The 20,362-nt window shown below is 42.0% G+C and overlaps 1 protein-coding gene across 4 annotated transcripts in view; it reads left to right on the top strand.

Moving 5' to 3' along the window:
* Positions 1-20,362, top strand: part of MICU1 (mitochondrial calcium uptake 1) — a 262,988-nt gene that overhangs the window by 132,005 nt on the left and 110,621 nt on the right. For all 4 annotated transcript variants that reach the window (XM_044297988.1, XM_044297989.1, XM_044297990.1 and 1 more), the window contains one exon: positions 7,166-7,248. In XM_044297988.1, coding sequence (XP_044153923.1) covers positions 7,166-7,248 — 83 coding nt within the window. The remainder of the gene's footprint in view (positions 1-7,165; positions 7,249-20,362) is intronic.

Below are 20,362 nucleotides of genomic sequence, written 5' to 3' on the forward strand. Positions count from 1 at the left end.
AGCAGCCATTGTGAGGTGCCATGCTATAGCTCTGAATTATGAACGTTACTGTTATCATAGCTGAATAATGATTGGCCACATGCTGATCTTAAGCCCTGTGGTGCTGAAAATTGCCACAATGAAAAAAGATGGTATTGTGGGAATAATCATGCCAGCGGTGAAGGAAAGTGGAGAGTACAAAACGGTATAAACCCCTTTATGTGCCTGATGTGTGCAGACATCGCTGAACACTTACAATACCTTCATGGGAATTCTTTCTCGTGTAATCTTGAGCATTTTTATTCTTAGTTTATATTCCTGTTCTGCTCAACTGGAGGCTAAAATATTTTTTGTATTATTGTACCATTGTTTTCATACCTTGAGCATGTACTAGCCCTTTGTCTAAGCAGGTAACCGTTTTTTTAATTTATTTTTTTGATTACATAAAGCATTGTATTACAGTAAAGAGCAACCTTTGGAGCACATAACATGAAAAGGCTTATATCAGTTGATGGATGTCTTATTGTAGCATACTAGATGCAGATATTTGTCAAACTATACAGCCCACTATTAAAATAAACTCGTATGCATTTTAAACGGTATATATCTGGGCAAAAACAATAACCATCTGCCCCATTTCAAACCTCATTTATTAAGTGTTCCCTAAACACATAGAGGAAATTTATCATCCCCCCCATCCCAGCTCCATTATTGCCACTATCCCAAAAAAGCCAGTTTTCTGACTGACTGAAATCTACGTGATCTTGGAGCCACCCTGGATTTCAGTCTAGGCGCTTGGCCAGCTGGTGGACGCACCTAATATATTACAGGGCATTTACAGGGCACTCTACAAACCAAATAAAGTACAAAGGTATATTATATTGCAAATGCTATGCTAATAAATTAGAGATGCTTAGCAAATACATTTTGTACAAAATTATTTGAGCCCGTCTGCCGCACGTCAAGGCGATCTCTGTAAGACGGGAACCTAACACTAAACTCACCTGTTATGTGCCATGACAGCGACCATGAAATTTAGCAAGTGTAGGTCCCACATGCATGCTGGGCCCCTTTTGGTTTATTTCTCTATGTTGCCAAAATGGCCTCCATTGAATCCAGGGACTACAAATACCAGCATGCATGCTGAGCAAACTATGTACTCATGCTAATTAAAATCAGCCTATGAGGCAAAACAGGCTACAGGAGTGCACGATCAAATACGAGTCAGCCACAACTTCCATACCATATAAACTACAAAACAAAGGGGGGGGCAGCACATCCCAATGCGTAGGTGCACGTCGCTATGGCTGAAAATATATATTACAGGGCATTCGCATCATCTGGCAGAGCAGGTGATAGACTGGTGTAAAATACCGGTATATGATAAATTCTTCCCCTTTGGCTGTCATCTGTATAAGCCGCTTTTGACAAGCTCATACAGTATTTTAATTAAAGGGATTGGCCACTTTCTGGTTACTGTGGACCAACGTGATTGTGAGGTGATTAAATGGCACTTGCTAATATAGCCTTTGTTGAAATTCTGCACCATTTTTTGATATTCCGTAAGATATACTCCCTTGTTTACAAAGTATTTTGTGCTGCCCACATAGAGGGTCCTGTCCATAAGATGGCCGCTGATGTAAGGCCATGTGACCAGGCAAGTCACCTCCATGTGATGCTTCCTCCATTCTAATACATTGCACCTGCCGGCTATACTTCTTGTGTTGGGAGTTTAGTGCAGGTGCAGTGTGTTTGAATGGAGGAGGCATCACATGAAAGTGCTTTGTCTGATCACATGACCCTCCATCAGCGGCCATTTTATAGACAGGACCTCTGGGTGGACAGCAGAAAAGATTTTAAAAGGCGGACATACCTTTTGAAATTTAAAAAACGTGTAGATTTTCCAAAAAGATAAGTAAGTGCCATATAATGATCTCACAAACGCATTAGTCAACAAAAAACAGAAAGTATCCAACCCCTTTAAGAGCTTGCCATGATTTTTTTTTAAAAACATGTTTGGATCACAAGAGCATATCATGATGATGAGGGATCCACTTGACTTACTTTCTGCAAGGATGACATCCGAATATGTATGGAGCGTACCTTATAAAATGAAGAAAATGGTGGAGATTTTCCACAAAGACTATATTAGTACCATATAATCATCTCACAAATACATTGGTCAACAGTGACCAGAAAATGGCCAACCCCTTTAAGCCCTTTGAACAACCTACAATATTATTGTTATTTTCCATGGGTTTTCCAGGAATGATTTAAAATAATTGTCCTAGAATGTGAGTAGGACTGGTTGCCTTCCATTGAAGATCTGCCTAGGGGGAGGAGGAATGTGACCACCCATTCCCCTGTTCCCGATACCTCACCTTCCAGTTCGCCCCCTCCCTTGCGACCTCACATAGTTCTTTTGAACTCTTCAGCATCATTAGAGATTGCCTTGTACAATTCTTGCGCAGATGCAGAGAGATGCTGTGGGCATCAGACTGGCATCACAGGGCTTGTTACATGCACACTACCTACAATGAGTGCATGCCCACTGCATGGAGGTCATGCATGTGGATTTGCTGTGATTCGTTAAAGATTTTTTCTGATGAATTTTATGCCTGATGTAGATTTGAACTTATTTTGATGTATCCAAAAGCTAGAGCTTATTCCTCTCAAGTGCTCTTTGACACCCTCCCTGTAATGCTTGATAAAATCATACTAAAGATCTGAGCAGATTATTGTCTCTTACTGGCTCATATCATGTCACCTGGGTAGTCCTTTCTAGTGAATTTCTTACTGCAGAATAATGCTGCACACAGCGTTTTCCTACCGAAGTGGGCTCTGAAATCAATAGCCTGACAGCATGACCTGTGATATCATTGATTGCAATGTAAAAGTGTTTGACTGCAGAAGTCCTGAGATTAAAACGTTCTCAGCAGATCTCAAGCCGTCCTTTTAAATTTCCATTTTGAAGAGTCTTTAGATCTCTGTTCTATATTGCTTAATAAAATGCAGATCAATCCTGGACCATTGTGTTTGCAGTTCTCGGTACTCTGGGTAGGGTGTTTTCCACGGGAACAGATTGAGGGACATTTATCAAGACTGATGTACCATACGCAAGTGTTGGTCTCCCTGTACATTATCTATGGTTTTACATTAGGACATCATCTGGTGCATAGAAGATCTTAAAGGGTTTCTACCACTTCGGTTTCACATATTGAGCTGTCAGACACTAGCGATCCGCTAGTGTCTGCTCTGCCCAAAGATCCTAATATAATTGCTTTTGGGGCAGCCGTTTTGCTAAAAAAAAGAACTTTTATTAATATGCTAATGAGCCTCTAGGTGCTATGGGGGCGTCATTAGCACCTAGAGGCTCAGTCTACCTTCAGAAACTGCCGCCGCACAGCGCGTCCCCCCAGCCCGCCCATCTCCTCCTGAATGCGATCCTCCTTGTGAGCGCCTGTATTCGGCGCATGCGCAGTGAATGTCTGACAGCTTCCCTGCTCAGACATCTCCACTGCGCCTGTTCCTCGGAGCACTATGGTGTCATCGCGCAGGCGCAGTGGAGATGTCTGAGCAAGGAAGCGGTCAGACATTCACTGCGCATGCGCAGAATACATACGCTCACAAGGAGGATCGCATTCAGAAGGAGATGGGCGGGCTGGAGGGACGCACTGGGCGGCGGCAGTTTCTGAAGGTAGCACCTAGAGGCTCATTAGCATATTAATAAAAGTTATTTTTTTTTGCAAAACGGCTGCCCCAAAAGCAATTATATTAGGATGGTTGGGCAGAGCAGACACTAGCGGATCGCTAGTGTCTGACAGCTAAATATGTGACACCGAAGTGGTAGAAACCCTTTAAATCTGGGTGAATTCAACCTCAGATGAGCAGCTCATGGCAAATTCCACCGTGTCATTATTTATTTAACAACAACTAGGCCTAAATGCACAAGATGTATGTGAAAAATTAAGTACGCCCTTACTTTTTCCATAGGCACTAAGAGGGTAAGTGTCAGCCAGGTTAAGTTTTAATCAAATGCCGATGATTAATTGGTTATCAGCAAGTTTGAATACCTCTATCTAATATGTAAAGCGGAGTGTGTGTATGTCCACTAAAGGAATCTGCACCGTTGCATTACAATAATTTTACTGACTGATCAGGCATTTTTAAGACTGATCAGGATCCTGATCAGTCTTACAAATGCCATCAGTTGGCATACGTTTTGCCGTTCCAGCGACAGAACTGCTTGCCGGATCACTCTGCCACAAGTGTGAAAGTAGCCTAAACCAATATAAAAAAAAGTAAACATCATGGGCATCGCCGGGTGCAAAAATGCCCATACAATTAAAGTATAACAATATTAAGGGCTTACGGCAAATGGCGTAACGGGAAAAAAATTAAAATCAGCCAATTTGCAATTTTTTGTCCCTTTTAACTACCCAATATTTTTTTTAATAAAAAGTGATCAAAAAGTCACACACACTTTAAATTGGTATCAGAAAAAAGAACAGCTCATCCTGCAAAAAATTAGCCCTCACACAGCACCGTACACATAACTACAAAAAAGTTATAGCGTCAGAATATGGTTATAACATGTTTTTGTTAGTTTTTTCGTCAAAGGTTTAAAAAAAAAAAAATCTGTATTAAAACGCAAAAAAATGTATACAAGTGTGATATCATTGGAACCGTACGGACCTGCAGAATGAAGATAACAGTTCAATTTTACGGCATAGTGTACAGTAAAAGATAAATAAAAACAGTTATCAGAATTCTTTTTTTTCCCAATTCTACCTCATTTGGAAAAAAAAAATCTGCTTCCCACTACATGGTATGCAAGTAAAACTTGTCCCTCAAAAAATAAGCCCTCATAAGACTATGTGAACGGAAAAAAAAAAAAGTTAGGACTATGGGAAATGGGGGAGTGAAAAACGAAAACGCTAAATGAAAAACTGTCCCGGTCCTGAAAGGGTTAAGAAAGCTATGCATAAACAAATGCCCACAAACCTCAGTGAACTAAAGCAACAGTGTAAAAAAGAGTGGGCCAGAATTCCCCCAGGACAATGTGAGAGACTGTGAGAAATCTGTTACTACAAGCTAACACTGCTAAAGGTGGTTCTACATACTACTGATTCACAGGGTGCGCTTAAGGGTCCACTCACACGTATGTGTTTTGCGGATCCACAAAACATGGACACTGACTATGTGTATTCCGCATTTTGCGTACCGCACATTGCCGGCACTCTCATAGAAAATGCCTTTTTTCGTCTGCAAGAATAGGACATGTTCTATTTTTTGGTGGAACAGAAGTGCGGATCCGCAAATGCGGATGCGGACAGTACATTCCGGCCCCATTGAAAATGAGTGGGTCCGCACCTGTTCACAAAACTGCGGAACGGATGCGGACACGTTTTGCGGACTTGTGAATGCACCCTAGGAGGACCTTTTCGTGGTTTTTATTTATTCTAGTTAAATAGCTTGACTTGCGGGGTTACCCCCTGCTGATGCTGTCACCATGCCTGTTTTTTTAAAATATCGCTCCTGCGCCCCGCTGTGCCCCTCTGTAGTTTTCCTGCTCAGTATGTTAATACTGAACATCGGTACAGGGAGGAGACGCCAGGGTTTCTCAATGGGCGTCTCCTTCTCCCTGCCTGTAGCGCGATCCAGTCACAGCAGAGAGCGTCACAGCCAGGCAGAAGCTGAGCTTTTTATTCTCCCTGGCTGTGACACTCTCTGCTGTGATTGGATCGCGCTACAGGCAGGGAGAAGGTGACGCCTATTGAGAAACCCTGGCGTCTCCTCCTACCTGTACCGATGTTCAGTATTAACATACTGAGCTGAAAAACTACAGGGGGCACAGGAGCGATATTTTTTATTTTTTTTTAAAACAGGCTGGGTGGCAGCATCAGTGGGGGTACCCCGCAAGTAAAGGTATTTATCTAGAATAAATAAAAAACCACGAAAGGTTCTCTTTAGTTTTTCACACACAGCTCTTCCGTTGTGCCTTCATTTTTTGTTATAATGATGACAAACTGGAATTTGTCACGTGTTGTGCTTCGTCTGATGTTGTACTTATATAATAAGACCTTCTAAGGACCAGATTTATTGTATTATGTCCTGATCTGTAAAACTGTAGAATTCAAAGAGGGTGTACATGTCTGCATATACTGTATCATCTATGTTATCTGGTAATAATATGGTATATTGATCCAGAGTGCAGTCCGGTTACCAGCAAGCGTCAGGAAGGGTTTTATCTACCCTATGACCATTTTGAGTGTTTTTTGCCTTCCTCTTGACCACCTGGTGGATGGTAAATATTAACAGGTTGGACTTCTTTTTTTTTTTTTTTTTTTGGTAACTGTACTCAAAGCAAACGTTTAATAGACTGCACCTCTATAAATCCAGAAAGCTTTCTTTTAAAAGCATTTAAAAAGCACAAACATATGCATACGTAGCATCCAAACCCCTGGTTGGGTTAAGAATCCCCAAACACTTGGTACAGTGAAAAAACATTAGTCTTATTATGTCATAAAGCCTTCTTGATATATAGCGGTGTAGTCTTATGTACGTGTTTTCTGTTTCTGGTAGTGAAGTAGAATGTTCAGTGTTGTATGTTCCCTGTTATTTTAGCCATGTTACAGAAAACCGTAAGTGTCAGGGTACTTTCACACTTGCGTTTTTCTTTTCCGCCATTGAGTTCCGTCCTACGGGCTCTATACCGGAAAAGAACTGATCAGGTATATCCCCATGCATTCTGAATGGAGAGCAATCCGTTCAGGATGTCTTCAGTTATGTCTTTTTGACTGATCAGGACGGAGATAATACTGCAGCATTTATCTCCGGCCCCAAAAACTGAAATCCGGCATTTTTTTCCATAGAAATGTATTTGTGCCGTATCCATCCTACAAAATCCTGGAATGCCAGATCCGTACTTCGGTCTGCGCGTGAAAAAATAAATAAATGCCGGATCCGTTTTTCCGGATGACACCGGAAAGACTGATCCGGCATTTCAATGCATTTTTCTGACTGATCAGGATCCTAATCAGTCTTACGAATGCCAACAGTTGGCATATGTTTTGCTGGATTCAGCAGGCAGTTTCGACAACAGAACTGCTTGCCGGATCACTCTGCTGTAAGTGTGAAAGTAGCCTTAGCTTTCAGCTAATATTTCTATGTTTCTATCTCTCAGCTCCACAGAGAAACTTTGAAATTGCCTTCAAAATGTTTGATCTAAATGGAGATGGGGAAGTTGATTTGGAAGAATTTGAGCAGGTAGGTACACTTTCACTTGTATGTTTCTTCCTTTCATCTTGCATTACTTCTCCTCCAGATTCTGCAGTTTACTGTAATGTTACATTCTCACAGGGTATAAACTGTGCTGCTATTTCACTGCATATATATTCTCTACTTACCCTTTATTCCCTTTTCTAAAGGCTCTTTTCCAGAGAGGGAATTATTGGGGACGAATTGAACGTTCCTGCTTATAAATGCCTGATCGTGAGCAGAGGCGATGGTACAGTAATCATCTCCTGTTTGGGGATGAGCAGTCACTACAGTGATGATCTGTCCCCATACACATACATTGTTTGCCCACAGCAGGTCCCTGCTTACTTAGGACGATCTGCTGCCAGCAAATGATTTTATGTGCTGCCTAAAATAGGCAATTATGTGATGAATGAACATCTTCTAGTTCAGTTATGCGGGTTAATTATTGGGAACAGGCCTTCCTACAAATGCTAACCCCTAATATTTGCCCTGTTACTCAGCCTGTGTAAAAGGGCCTTAACACTGGGAACCAACCATTTCTGTGTCTTACTACAATTGCCCTTCTGGCAGATACATCCCAGTGAGGTTTTGGCCTGCAGCAGACAGACATCTTATCTCCCGAAGAACAAAAGGATGATGCCTGTTGAGATGGAACATGTCTGACACTTCTCTCCTCTGACATCTGGTAGATGGGAGATTGGGCAGACCTCCATACACATTTGATGATTGGCCAATCCCCGCCAAAATCGGCAGGATGGGACTACATACAGCTAACCATAGGCTGAGAAAATAATAATCTTCTGATTTCTAAAGATTAAAAGAATGTGTCTGACATATGTTTATAGGCAACATCCACTTGCTGTGAAGTTTTCACTGATTGCACTCAGGGGCCTAAAAACCTGGGGCTAGAAAGACTCTTTTTGTATAAAGAATTTCCAGTTTTTAATTCTTGAGTGATAGCTGCAGTGCACATAATTGCATGGAATTCAGTGTCTTCCTCTGGACCGCATCTATAGATCAAAAGTAGAAATTGTAAAATCTAACACTTGTATTTGCACCTTTTTTTACATGTCTCGAGCCCCCCTCGAAAGACCATTGAGGAGGAAAAAAAAAATTAAATCCTGTCCAGACAGACCAGAATTTATTCCAAACCTTCTACTAGTTAATACTTTAATAGGTATTTACTTTTTGCATCAGATGTTCCCATTCCCCTACTCCAGGGATTCTTTCTGATCCCCATACCCTAATAATAATAATTTGGGCTATTAACCGTAACCTTTGTTTGCTCCCCAATTCAGGTCATTTAGTTAAATCACTTGAGGTGGATTTAGACAGCCCAAGGAGCAGCAGATTGTTGGGAAGGAAGCGGTCATTCCCGACGGCTGCTCTTTAAGGGGGTGAAGCTCTGCATTTACATTCAGCGATCTCCTCCACAGTATTGCTATCGCTCGTCCTCATACAGCTGCATTGTTTCTGGCAGCACATCGCTGTTTACGCAGCACTATCTGCTGCCCAGAAACGATAATTTACTTGCAAGCACTCGATCATTTCACCTGATGAACGAGCGAGTGATCGGCAGCACCTTTACACAGGCAGATTGTCGAGAACAAGCATTCACAGGAACGTTCGTTCCCAATAATTTGCCCGATTATCGCCCGGTCTCAATCCACCTTTAGTATTGCAACATCCGACAGTAAGGGGTATCTCGTCCCAGCTTTACGATTTTATCCTGTTGAAAACTGATGTCCATTATACCTGCAATATAGGGCAGTTCCACATTAAATGCAAAAAATCTGTGTTATCAAAAGAACACTTCAGGCCTCTGTGATCCCTTTTAGAATCTATCCTATGCAGCAGTGCAGGGGTATAGTATAAACAATGCGAGATAAATTTGAACATTCAGTGATTATTAGATAATGATACCTCCCTTTACATGCCTATATGTGACGCCACAGTTTTTTTTACTTTTGAATCTTTTTGTGCTTGCCATAGCCCTTATTACAAATGTTTCTCCATGATAGAAACAAAATTGAATAACCTCCTGAATCTTATAAAGAATGGTCCTTCATGTATTCAAAAGCTTGCAAAAGCTGAGAGTATTGAAAATTGATCATAACATCTGTGTCACTTAAAGGGGTGCTCCGATGCCTGCTTGAAATTTCTTTTGAAAAAAAAAAAACATGTGGAAGGAAGGTTATTATACTAATACTTACCCTCGGCAGTGCAGTGGTTCGCAGGATCCTCTTCACGGTCACATGAGATCTCCTCCAGTGATTCCACGTCTTCCAGTCCCTCGCCGTCTTCTTCTTTTCCTCTGTAAAGCAGGAGACTGCACGTCATCATTGACATCACCCCCTCCTGCTGGCCTTTCTTGGTCCTGACACCTGCACACTACTGCGCATGCAGCGGGACCTACGGCTGTCTTCTGAATGTTCACAGCATAGCAATCTGCCACAGAAGCTGATCGCCATTCTGTGGATTGCACATGGGGATAGCACATGGGAATGTCACTGTGGATGTCAATGTTGTGGGGGTGCTGTGGATGTCACTGTTGTGGGCGTGCAGTGGATGATACTGTTATGGAGGCTCAGTATGAGTTATAGAGCTCATGCAAACCACCTTGATCTGCCCAGAATCCATGCCACATTTTCCAGGCCGACAGTGGCTCCCCTGACCCGCACTGACTGTATGATACAATCAGTTTTTATTTGACTGTGGGGCAGTTGCCATATACTGCCCTCATCATGTACTTTACCCCTCGATCAGATAACAGACTGGCTGTATCCTAAATTACTGTCAGCGACACACGTGCTGATCATGGTCATATCACATGGAGTGTCACACATGATAGACCAAGATAAGACACTTCAACAGGCAGGACCGAAAGATAGGATTAGGCCTCATACACACGACCGTATCAGTTTTGCTGACTTCAAGTTCCGCATCTGCTAAATAAGGATATTGTCCGTATGTGACCCCCATATATTTTTTTTTTGCTGAGCCATTGACTACTTTGGGTTTGAGGACCAGAATAGGACATGTTCCATCTTCTGTGGAACTAACATACAGATGTGGAAAGCACACAGATGACTTTTTTTCTATGCTTAGAAACCTAATGCATATGACTGATGTCTTTACGCATTATCTCAGTAATGTGTATATTACATTTCTAAGCAGATCTCAATGTGGTAATGCTATAGTATGTAATGTATATGAGATATGTACATGCTAGGAGACACCTCTAGGACACAGCTCTGCCCTCAGCATGCTGATGTCTAGCCCTGTTAATCAGAGGCAGGTGGGAGTGTGCAGAGCACAGGGGGTGTTACAAAGTAGTGCTATAAGGAATCGGCGCAGCCTCCTGGTGCCCAAACTTACTCATTTGCATATGAATAAAAATGCAGATATCTCTGCAGCTGTTTAGCATGCAGACAAAAGAAAGTTATTGTTTTAATCAGCATGATGATCCCAACCAGACAGAATGCCTGCTTTAATAGGGTTGCTGACAGAGCCTCTTTAACCTTTTCCAATTGTGTTTGGTTGTCTAATGATGGATTAGTAGTAAGTTCTCTCTCAAAAACAGAGACCCTTTCACTACTTAATTTTTTTTTTTTTTTGACAAAGAACAATCACAAATCATGTACTTTTACAAATACTAACTTAAATAAGCCTTCACCGCATCCCATACATAGTGGATATGAGTGGTCCCCCATTTCTGCTCCAAAATTCACACATTTTCCTCAAAAATCTTTTTTTTTTTATCTTTAATCAATGACAACCAGTGGGGGATTAAACAGAATACTCTCCTGCTACGTCCAAACTCCCTTTCATTTCACATTTATTACCATAGGCAAGTGATCAGATACACTATGTGACTCATAGCTCATTTTTAAGATCTTACGCATGAAGGCAACATTGGCCAAATGCCAAACACCAAACTGACTAATATCCCCATACAGAGATCGCCATACATCTTGCAAGCCTATTTCTTGACCTTTTTTAAAGAAAGGGGTTATTTCGTGTTTTTCCCCCCCTATGTCTTGGCTAGATACCCTTGCTCAGTCCACCTGCATAACGCAGGTAACGTCCCCCATAACCAGTACTGGGTATTTCTACCTAAATAAATAAATTGTGATAACTGGACCATAACCTGCATGGAATATGGAGGTGGGATGTAGACAAGAGCCAGTATACATATCAAGCCATACCATCTGCAATGTAAAAAAAAAAAAAAAAAATTTTTTTCCTTATCTATCAGATTAGTTAAAGGGGTTTTCCAGGTTTAGAGCCTGTTTTACAGGCTAGGGCAGCGCTAAAGCCTGTCCATCAGTGCTGGTGACATCACCTTGCTCACTGCTGGGAGGAAGCCTCAGCCTAGCAATCCCTATGGAACTCCTGAAAATGACTTTGCCCTGCGCGATTCAGCACAGGGAAAAGGAGAGCATCGGAGCATGAAATGCTCATATCGGGGGGCCGGAGGGCTGAGGTTGGGGATACAGTATGTCCAGGTATGTCTACTTTATGATTAACAAGTACGGTACATGAATATGTAGAATAACAAGAGCGATAGTCATACTTTGCCCATTTCTTCCTCATACTTTTAATATTATCCTCTGTAAAATGAGTCTCTAATGAACAGATGTTTATTAATTTGATCACAAACCACTGTTCTTTTTATGGTGTCTCGCAATCCTCTCACATTCTAAACAAATATTCTACAACTTAGGTTACTTTACAAAAAAGTAGAGGAAAAAAAAAAAACATACACTTTGGTTCATCCCTCACAAACATTTTACCATCTGCTATCCATTCTGATACATCTTCTGCGCTAACAAAAAACTTTTCTTGATTCTTAAATATGATGCATTACTTTGCAGGATATAACCTCAAATATGTAACTTTTCATGCACGAGTCTCCTTTTTATGTTCCTGAATTCTCATCTTTTTATCTTTTTATTTTGAGTCTCTCTAGAAAAATCTGGAAATATTTCTATTCTGTTTCCATTTTAAAAATAAATGTCTTTTAAATCTTGTGTCTCGGAATCATATCTTTAGAGCAGAGTATTTTAGCTACAATAGGTCTGGGTGGGTGCTTTCCACTTCCAACATTGGGGACAGATACTTTTGGCCCACCACCTTAACCAACCATGATTGTGCAAAAGATACTATATTGTCATATACAGAGCCCTCCGGGAAGCCTAAAATCCTTATATTGCTCCGACGTAACACAAATTAAAAGGAATTGCATTAATGCAGCTTAAAATTAGAATTTTGTGAAAAGGTTCAATATTCTAGGCTCAAAGTGTCACACTCTAGTCAGCTAATTAGTCCATACCCCCTGAGCAAAGGGTACCTCAAAATTGTGACTTTGGGGTTTCATAAGCTGTAAGCCATAATCATCCAAATTATACCAAATAAAGTCTTGAAATATCTCGCTCTGCATGTAATGAGTCTCTCATATATTAGTTTCACCTTTTAAGTTGCATTACTGAAATAAATGAACTTTGCACGATATTCAAATTTTTCGAGTTTCACCTGGAGGTCAGTCAATTTCTCCTTCATGCCCTGGTTTTCTGCCTCAAGTACATGAACTGCCTTTCATACTGTATAATACCCACTTCTGTTTTCAATTCTTTAATAACTACTTCCGATTCTTTCATTTTCCCCCCGCCGTTTATTCATAACGTCTCTAATCAGAAAGATATCACTCCGCACTGTACCATCTGAATTGAGAGTTCTGAAAGGGACTGGTTAGGTTTATTGACTGCAGCGAGAGTCTCCTCTAGTCTATTGTCGGTCATAGTTTTTTGTACTCCACACCAGCTCCGCTATCCACCACCCCACCAACACACAATTCCCTCCACTTGTTCCAGGTCGAGGACTTTGGTTCCGGAGCAATCACATCCTGTTGGCCCTCTGCTATGCACTGATTTTTCTGGGCCAGTCTAGTCTTCGCAAGTGGAGATTTCCAAAATGTCTGACAAGCCAACAGTTTAGCAATTCCATCAAACACCAGCCTGTCCCTCTTTAAATAAAGTTGTAATATCACACATAAATGGGGGCAGCTGTATGATAACTATTTACCAGTCAGAGCCTCTCCACAGCCTTTTAGTAAGTGAATAAAACAGGACAACTAAGTAAAAATGACGGTTCCGCATTTTTCTTAGCAGCGTTCCCACTCTAATACCTGGTACCTTTCCCACATCCAACACCGTCAGTGCTCTTACAGCTTTGCTGGGAATAGCCAGACGGAGTGTTGATTTATTGATGAAAATACTCTCAACCTGGACTTAAAGGGATTCTGTCACCTCCCCTAAGCCAAAAAACGATTTTAAAGCAGCCATGAAGCACAGCTTACCTGGATTAGGCTGTGCTCTTTTATCTTGAAATCCGTCCAGCAGTTACTGCAAAAAACGACTTTGATTGATATGTAAATGTGTCCTGAAGGTGCCCAGAGGGGCGTTTTTTTCTTCTTAGAGAGCCCAGTACCGCCCCTCTTTCAGTGCCCAGCCAGCCTTCCTTGTACTGTCTAACCGCCGCCTCCAGCCTGCCACAGCTTCTCCTCCCTCTCCTCCCCCTCCCTCACGCCGAACGAACTCTCGCACAGGCGCAGTACCCACTGAGGGCTGCGCCTGTGCGATCAGCAGGAGACTGAGGGCAGGAGCTTCATCCTCGTCACTGGGCATGCGCCGAGCCCAGTGACGTCCGATGCTCGCTCTTCCCTCAGTCAGCAGGGAAGAGCGAGCATCGGACGTCACTGGGCTCGGCGCATGCCCAGTGACGAAGATGAAGCTGCTGCCCTCAGTCTCCTGCTGATCGCACAGGCGCAGCCCTCAGTGGGTACTGCGCCTGTGCGAGAGTTCGTTCGGCGTGAGGGAGGGGGAGAGGGAGGAGAGGCTGTGGCAGGCTGGGGGCGGTTAGACAGTACAAGGAAGGCGGGCTGGGCACTGAAAGAGGGGCGGTACTGGGCTCTCTAAGAAGAAAAAAACGCCCCTCTGGGCACCTTCAGGACACATTTACATATCAATCAAAGTCGTTTTTTGCAGTAACTGCTGGACGGATTTCAAGATAAAAGAGCACAGCCTAATCCAGGTAAGCTGTGCTTCATGGCTGCTTTAAAATCGTTTTTTGGCTTAGGGGAGGTGACAGAATCCCTTTAAGGTGGGAAGACGAGTGCCGCTCGTTTCCAGCATCTTGTGTGCCGTACCTTGCAATCCCGTGTCTCAGATCTCACTGTGCGGCCGGAGATCCGCTACACTGCGGTCCATTTTCTCATGCACCGCCACAATCTCAATTGGGTCTCTGGGTGAACTCTGGTACTGCAAAAATCCACAGAGAAGACTCTCCGGTCACAAGAGTTTCTATGTCATGCCACTATGCAAATGGAGCCAATTGACGCAGTTTACGTAAAAAATAAAAATAAAATAATAATTATAAAATCTGGTATATGAACAATTTATTAACTATTTGCACTATGCATGTCAGTTTATAAAACTGGAGCGAAAAGCGGGTGAGTTAACTACATGGACAGGATTTTGACAGAATGATAGCTTATAAAAAAATTGAGCAAATTAAAATGTAAATTTGTAGCCATTTTAAACCTATATATGCCCTATATATATACTGTGTGTGTGTATGTGTGTATATATATATATATATATATATGTGTGTTTCAAAGTCCTTTACATCTATCATTTCTTTAATGTCAAAGTAAAACACATTGTACGTTATTATTAATGTTCGCTTTCATCTTTTTCCCTTGGATGAATTCTATCTAGAACATTATAGTTCACATATAACAAAACTTGACATTTTGCTAAAGTCTCTATTATGACCCATCACTTGCAGCTTTTATGAGTAACATTACCTTGGTGCAACATTTCATGCATTAAAAGGGAATTGTTGGAGTTGCTGGTAACCTTCAAAATGTCACTTTCTCAATTAAAATCAAACCTTAAAATCATGTTTAAGGGAATCTGTCACCAGTGACCTTCCTATCAAACTGTTTGCATAGGATTCACCTGATTTAAGCGAGGCTCCGTTCATGAGTGAAGGAAGGGCTGGACACAGATAACAGCGGAGCTTCGGTGAACCAAGGAGCAACAGTGATGTCCTCATTGGACAAAAGGTCTGATTTTGACCATGTTGACCGCACTAGTTAGGAGCTGGGGAGAGCAGGACAAACATTCCTTTTGTGAAGCTTTCCTCATCAGGAGTAGTGAGAATGTGAAGTATTATTCTACCAAAAAGCCCCTCCCTCTGCTCTGAGTGACAGGTGTAGCATTCTAGCAGGAGACCACTACAGCTGTCACTCAGAGCAGAGAGGAGGAGATGTGAAGCAGCTCTGTGCAGAAAGCACTTCACTGTGAAGTCTAACCCTGGGCATGTGAGAGAGCAGAATCTGGCAGAATAAACGTTTATACTCTACTCTTGATGAGAAAAGCTCCACAAAAGGTATGTTCCTGCTGCTGTCCCCAGCTCCTTTACACTTTGTATTTTATTTATGACATATACTCTTTAGTCCTGCACTATATTACTGTATAGTGGGATGTCTGCCATAAGCTGTCAAGTGCAATATGCACGAACCTGTCAGTTTTATCATACCAGCAGTGAATATTCCTCATCTTGGTTATATCTGCAGCTTGTCTGGAAGTTAGAAGATAAAAAGACACAGGTCCATCAAGATCAACCTGAGATGGGCTACTTTCACATCTGCGTTTTTGCTGGATCCGTCATGAATCAGCAAAAACGCTTCCGTCATTATAATACAACCGGCTGCATCTGTTTTGAACGGATTCGGTTGTATTATCTCTAATGACTGATCTGTCTCTAAAACCATTGTAAGTCAATGGGTGACGGAAGCGTTTTCTTTTGTGTCAGAGAAAACTGATCCGTCCCCATTGACTTACATTGTGAGTCATGACGGATCCATCCTGCTCCACATCCCAGCACTCAGAAACGCTGCATCATGGGAACGCAATGAAACAGAACGGAATGCATTCTGGTGCACTCCATTCCCTTCAGTACAGTTTTGTCCCTATTGACAATGAATGGGGATAAAACTGAAGCGTTTTTTTTTCCTCCTGACTGATCTCAATAGCGGAAAGGTGTGAAAGTAGCCATACACAAGTTAAGCTATCACAATGGAGATATTCCTGGAGTAATTGATATTTTCGTTAGGTGACTATTATATTGAGATGTCCACTGAAGGGGCCTCAGCAGTCACATGAGCTAGAACAGCACATCTCACTAGCAGTGATTTGCCATTGTAGCACATTTGACCACTGAGACCAGTAATGGGTCGAGGGAGTCAATGGCCTAGCTAGCGGAGACCCAGAGCGGCCAGGAAAGGAGTCGTGGTGTTGGAAAAGCTGAATTGTGGACACGTTATAGGCAAGGGTTAGGCCAGCTCCTATGCTGGACAATTCCTTTAAATTTCCTGAACTGAATAAAGTTCACATTTCTAAAAGTTTAAAGTATTTCATAAAAAAGTAGTTTAGCGCACCTTAGTGCAGTTTAATTGTCATTTAATTTTGTTTGTTTTCTTATTTACTTTCCTTTGTTCCATCTCCTCCTATGTTTTGTTTTACATCAACAAATTAAGAAGACGAAAAGCTTTAGTTTCCATGCAGCATGTCTCTAATTGCTAAATGATTATCTCCACAAATGTGATTAACAGAAAGTGCGTTTGATTGTAGGAATCAAATTGTAATTACTTCAGTAAACTAAAAATAACAGAAAGTGAGGGAGAAAGCGCACACCGAATGCTGGAAATGCCATTAGCACTGAAAGGTCCCTAATTGCTATGTAAATATCTACATGGTTCCCTAGTCAGTACATTTTCTGCATTAATGATGTGTGCAAGGACATGTAGAGTAGGACCGGTGTAGGTGGAGCGGTGTAAGGGTAGATGGACAGAAGTTACCATTGAAGAGGATACAGCACTGGCATAAGAGCCAAGGCCCCTTCAAACAGCTGATCACCCAATCACAATCTGATATTAATGACCTATCCTAAGGATAATCCATCAGTATGCTTATCCCAGAAAACTCCTTTAACCCCCTTCACATTCGCGGCAGAAGTCCGGTCTTTAAACATGGCGCCTGCTCGCACGTGCAGCGGGCGCCATAGCCGCTGAGTTTCTGCTATTTTAAATAGTAGAGACCCATGGCACATGTATGCGATCAGCCATAAAGCTGATCGCATACATTTTCCCCTTCAGATGCGGTGGTAAAATGTGACGACGGCCTTTGAGCAGTCCAGAAGCGGAAGCCGCACGCTTCCGCTCTGGTAACAGCGTACTTCGGCTGAGATTGGGGAACCTGTTACATTGCTGAAATAGCCCGAAGCCTAAAGCAGGCTTCGGAGTCTATTTCAGGAATATACCAATACAGGCCACTAGGTGGCAGCTTGGTATGGTTATATTGCAAATGAAGTGTTCAATGAACACAATGGGCAATCTAATGATTGCCAGTTATTGTCACCCAAGCTGACTTAAAAGACTTACAAAAGAAAGTCAAAAAAGATTTATTTTTACAAATATATAAAAAAAATAAAAAAATATAAAAGTTAAAATCACCCCCCTTCCCTTAAAATAAAAATACTTAATCAATAGAAAAATAAACATCATGGGCATCGCCGCGAAAATGCCCATATAATTAAAATATAACAATATTAATGGCATATGGCAAATAGTGTAACGGGGAAAGAAAAATCGCCATTTTTTGTCACTTCAACTACCCAATAATTTTTTTCTTACTAAAAAGTGATTAAAAAGTCGCACACACTTCAAATTGATATCACTGAAAAGTACAGATCGTCCCGCAAAAAATGAGCCCTCACACAGCCCCGTACACATAACTACAAATTTTATTTTTTTCTGTATTAAAACGCAAGAAAAATTATACAAGTGTCGTATCGTAACTGTACTGATCTGGAGAATGAAAATAACAGGTCAATTTTACGGTGTAAGAAATAAAATAAAAACCTTTATCAGAATTGTGTTTTTTCCCATTTCTACCCCATTTGAATTATTTATTTTTTTCCCCCGCTTGCCAATACAAGGTATGCAACCATAAATGGTGCCATTAGAAAGTACAACTTGTCCTGCAAAAAAATAAGCCCTCATAAGGCTATGTGAATGGAAAAGTAAAAAAGTTAGGACTATGGGAAGGCGGAGAGTGAAAAACTAAAACTCAAAAAAGGAAAATCACAAGGTCCTAAAGGGCTTGTCCAGTGGCATTACATTTTTATATATGGGTTAAAAAAAAATTACTCACTCATCAACTTATTCATTCCCTCTCTGATCACCTGCTGATGCCATTCCAACAATTAGGCCTCGTTCCCATTTCCATGTCTGTTTCATCCTAAGGGCTCATGCACACGACAGTATTTTGCGTTCAGTATGTGCATGAGCCCAAAAGATGTACATAATGGATCTGTGTCTCCGTTTTTTGCCCTCCATGTGTTATCTGTATTCCACGGACACTGCTCAGATGAAAAATAATTTCCAGAGCATCTGTTACCAGTGGTTAGTGAAAAACAGACCAAATTAAGATGCCATCCGTATTGTGGCAGTAGTTTTTCATGGACCCATAGACTTCAATGGGTGTGGTTGGTCTGGATCACGGACCAAATTAGTGCAACAAACACATTAAAATCAATGCATACATGTGCTGTCCGCAGAAAGTGCAGATAGCACATGTCCATAAAAAATGAAAATGTGAATGAGGCCTTACCGGGCAGCCAATCGGTGACTGAGGTGGATCATTGTCGTGGCCAGTGATTGGCTGAACAGGCATCTCATACTATTTTCCTGTGTGTTGAGCTGTATCCAGGCAGTAGAGACCAGCAGGGACCTGGTAGTTATCAAAACAGTGGCGAGAGATTGGCGAGATAAGTAATCTTTTGAGTTTCTAAAACCCCTTCTGCCTCATGTATCAGGGCCCCAGATGGCAACTAAAATGGTTGCCAATGGGACCAAGAATTTGCAAATGGCGGCCATTTAATACTAGTCAGTCTCAAATGGCCTCAGAATGCCTAAAAAAAATCTCCTGCTGTTATTCATTTGGTGCCACTTTAGCGTGTGCTCTGCTAGCGCAGTGTAATGTAACTAGTACTAGTAGGTGATGGGAGGGCACCTTGGGCTCACACCCTGGGGTTTCCACCACTACAGAGCAAACGGCGGGCCTCCACCACATCTGCAGTGTCTGCCTGATGCCACACTAAGACCCAAATAGGAGTGAACTGCTGCTGCATCTGCAATCCACTCACTCCTAACACTATGCAAAGCCTGGAGTAAACACAGGTAGGCTGCCGGGCTATGAAACTGTAATTGCCTCAACTGTTTTAGAGGAGAGGTAACTAATGTGGCCAGTAGGTGGCAGAACAGCACAAGGATGCTGGTTCCTGCTGACACTGGAATAACACAGAAGGTGAGCCCCGCCTGATCTCCGTTCTGCTAGGAAGTAAGGGTACTTTCACACTTGCGGCAGAGGATTTCGGCAGGCAATTCCGTCGCCAGAACTGCCTGCCAGATCCATCAAAACGTATGCAAACTGATGGCATTTGTCAGCCTTATCAGGCTCCTGATCCGTCTGACAAATGCATTGAAATGCCAGATCAGTCTCTCCGGTGTCATCCGGAAAAATGGACCTGGCATTTATTAGTTTCTAATTTTTTGCGATCTGAGCATGCGCAGACCGCAAAAACTGATTTGTTCTGCCGGAACACTTGGGTCCGGATCCGGCATTAATGCATGTCGATGGGAAAAAATGCTGTGGCAGGTGTTTTGGACGGCGTGCTGCGGTATTATCTCCATCCTGAAAAGGCAAAAAGACTGAACTGAAGACATCCTGGTACATTCTGAACGGATTGCTCTCCATTCAGAATGCATTAGGATAAAACTGATCAGTTCTTTTCCAATATTAAGCCCCTAGGACGGAACTCAATGCCGCAAAAGAATAACGCTAGTGTGAAAGTATCCTAAGAAAAGATGGAAGGTGGAGGAGGGAAGTGTGCAGTAGTCCACCAGCCCTCTCTACATCCAGAAGCAAATTCATAAGTTCCTCCTACGCGCTTCTTATCTGGTGAGTAACTGTTGGAGGGAGGTCACTACTGT

The sequence above is a fragment of the Bufo gargarizans genome, chromosome 6 (assembly GCF_014858855.1).
Source record: "Bufo gargarizans isolate SCDJY-AF-19 chromosome 6, ASM1485885v1, whole genome shotgun sequence".
Taxonomy (NCBI): Eukaryota; Metazoa; Chordata; class Amphibia; order Anura; family Bufonidae; genus Bufo; species Bufo gargarizans.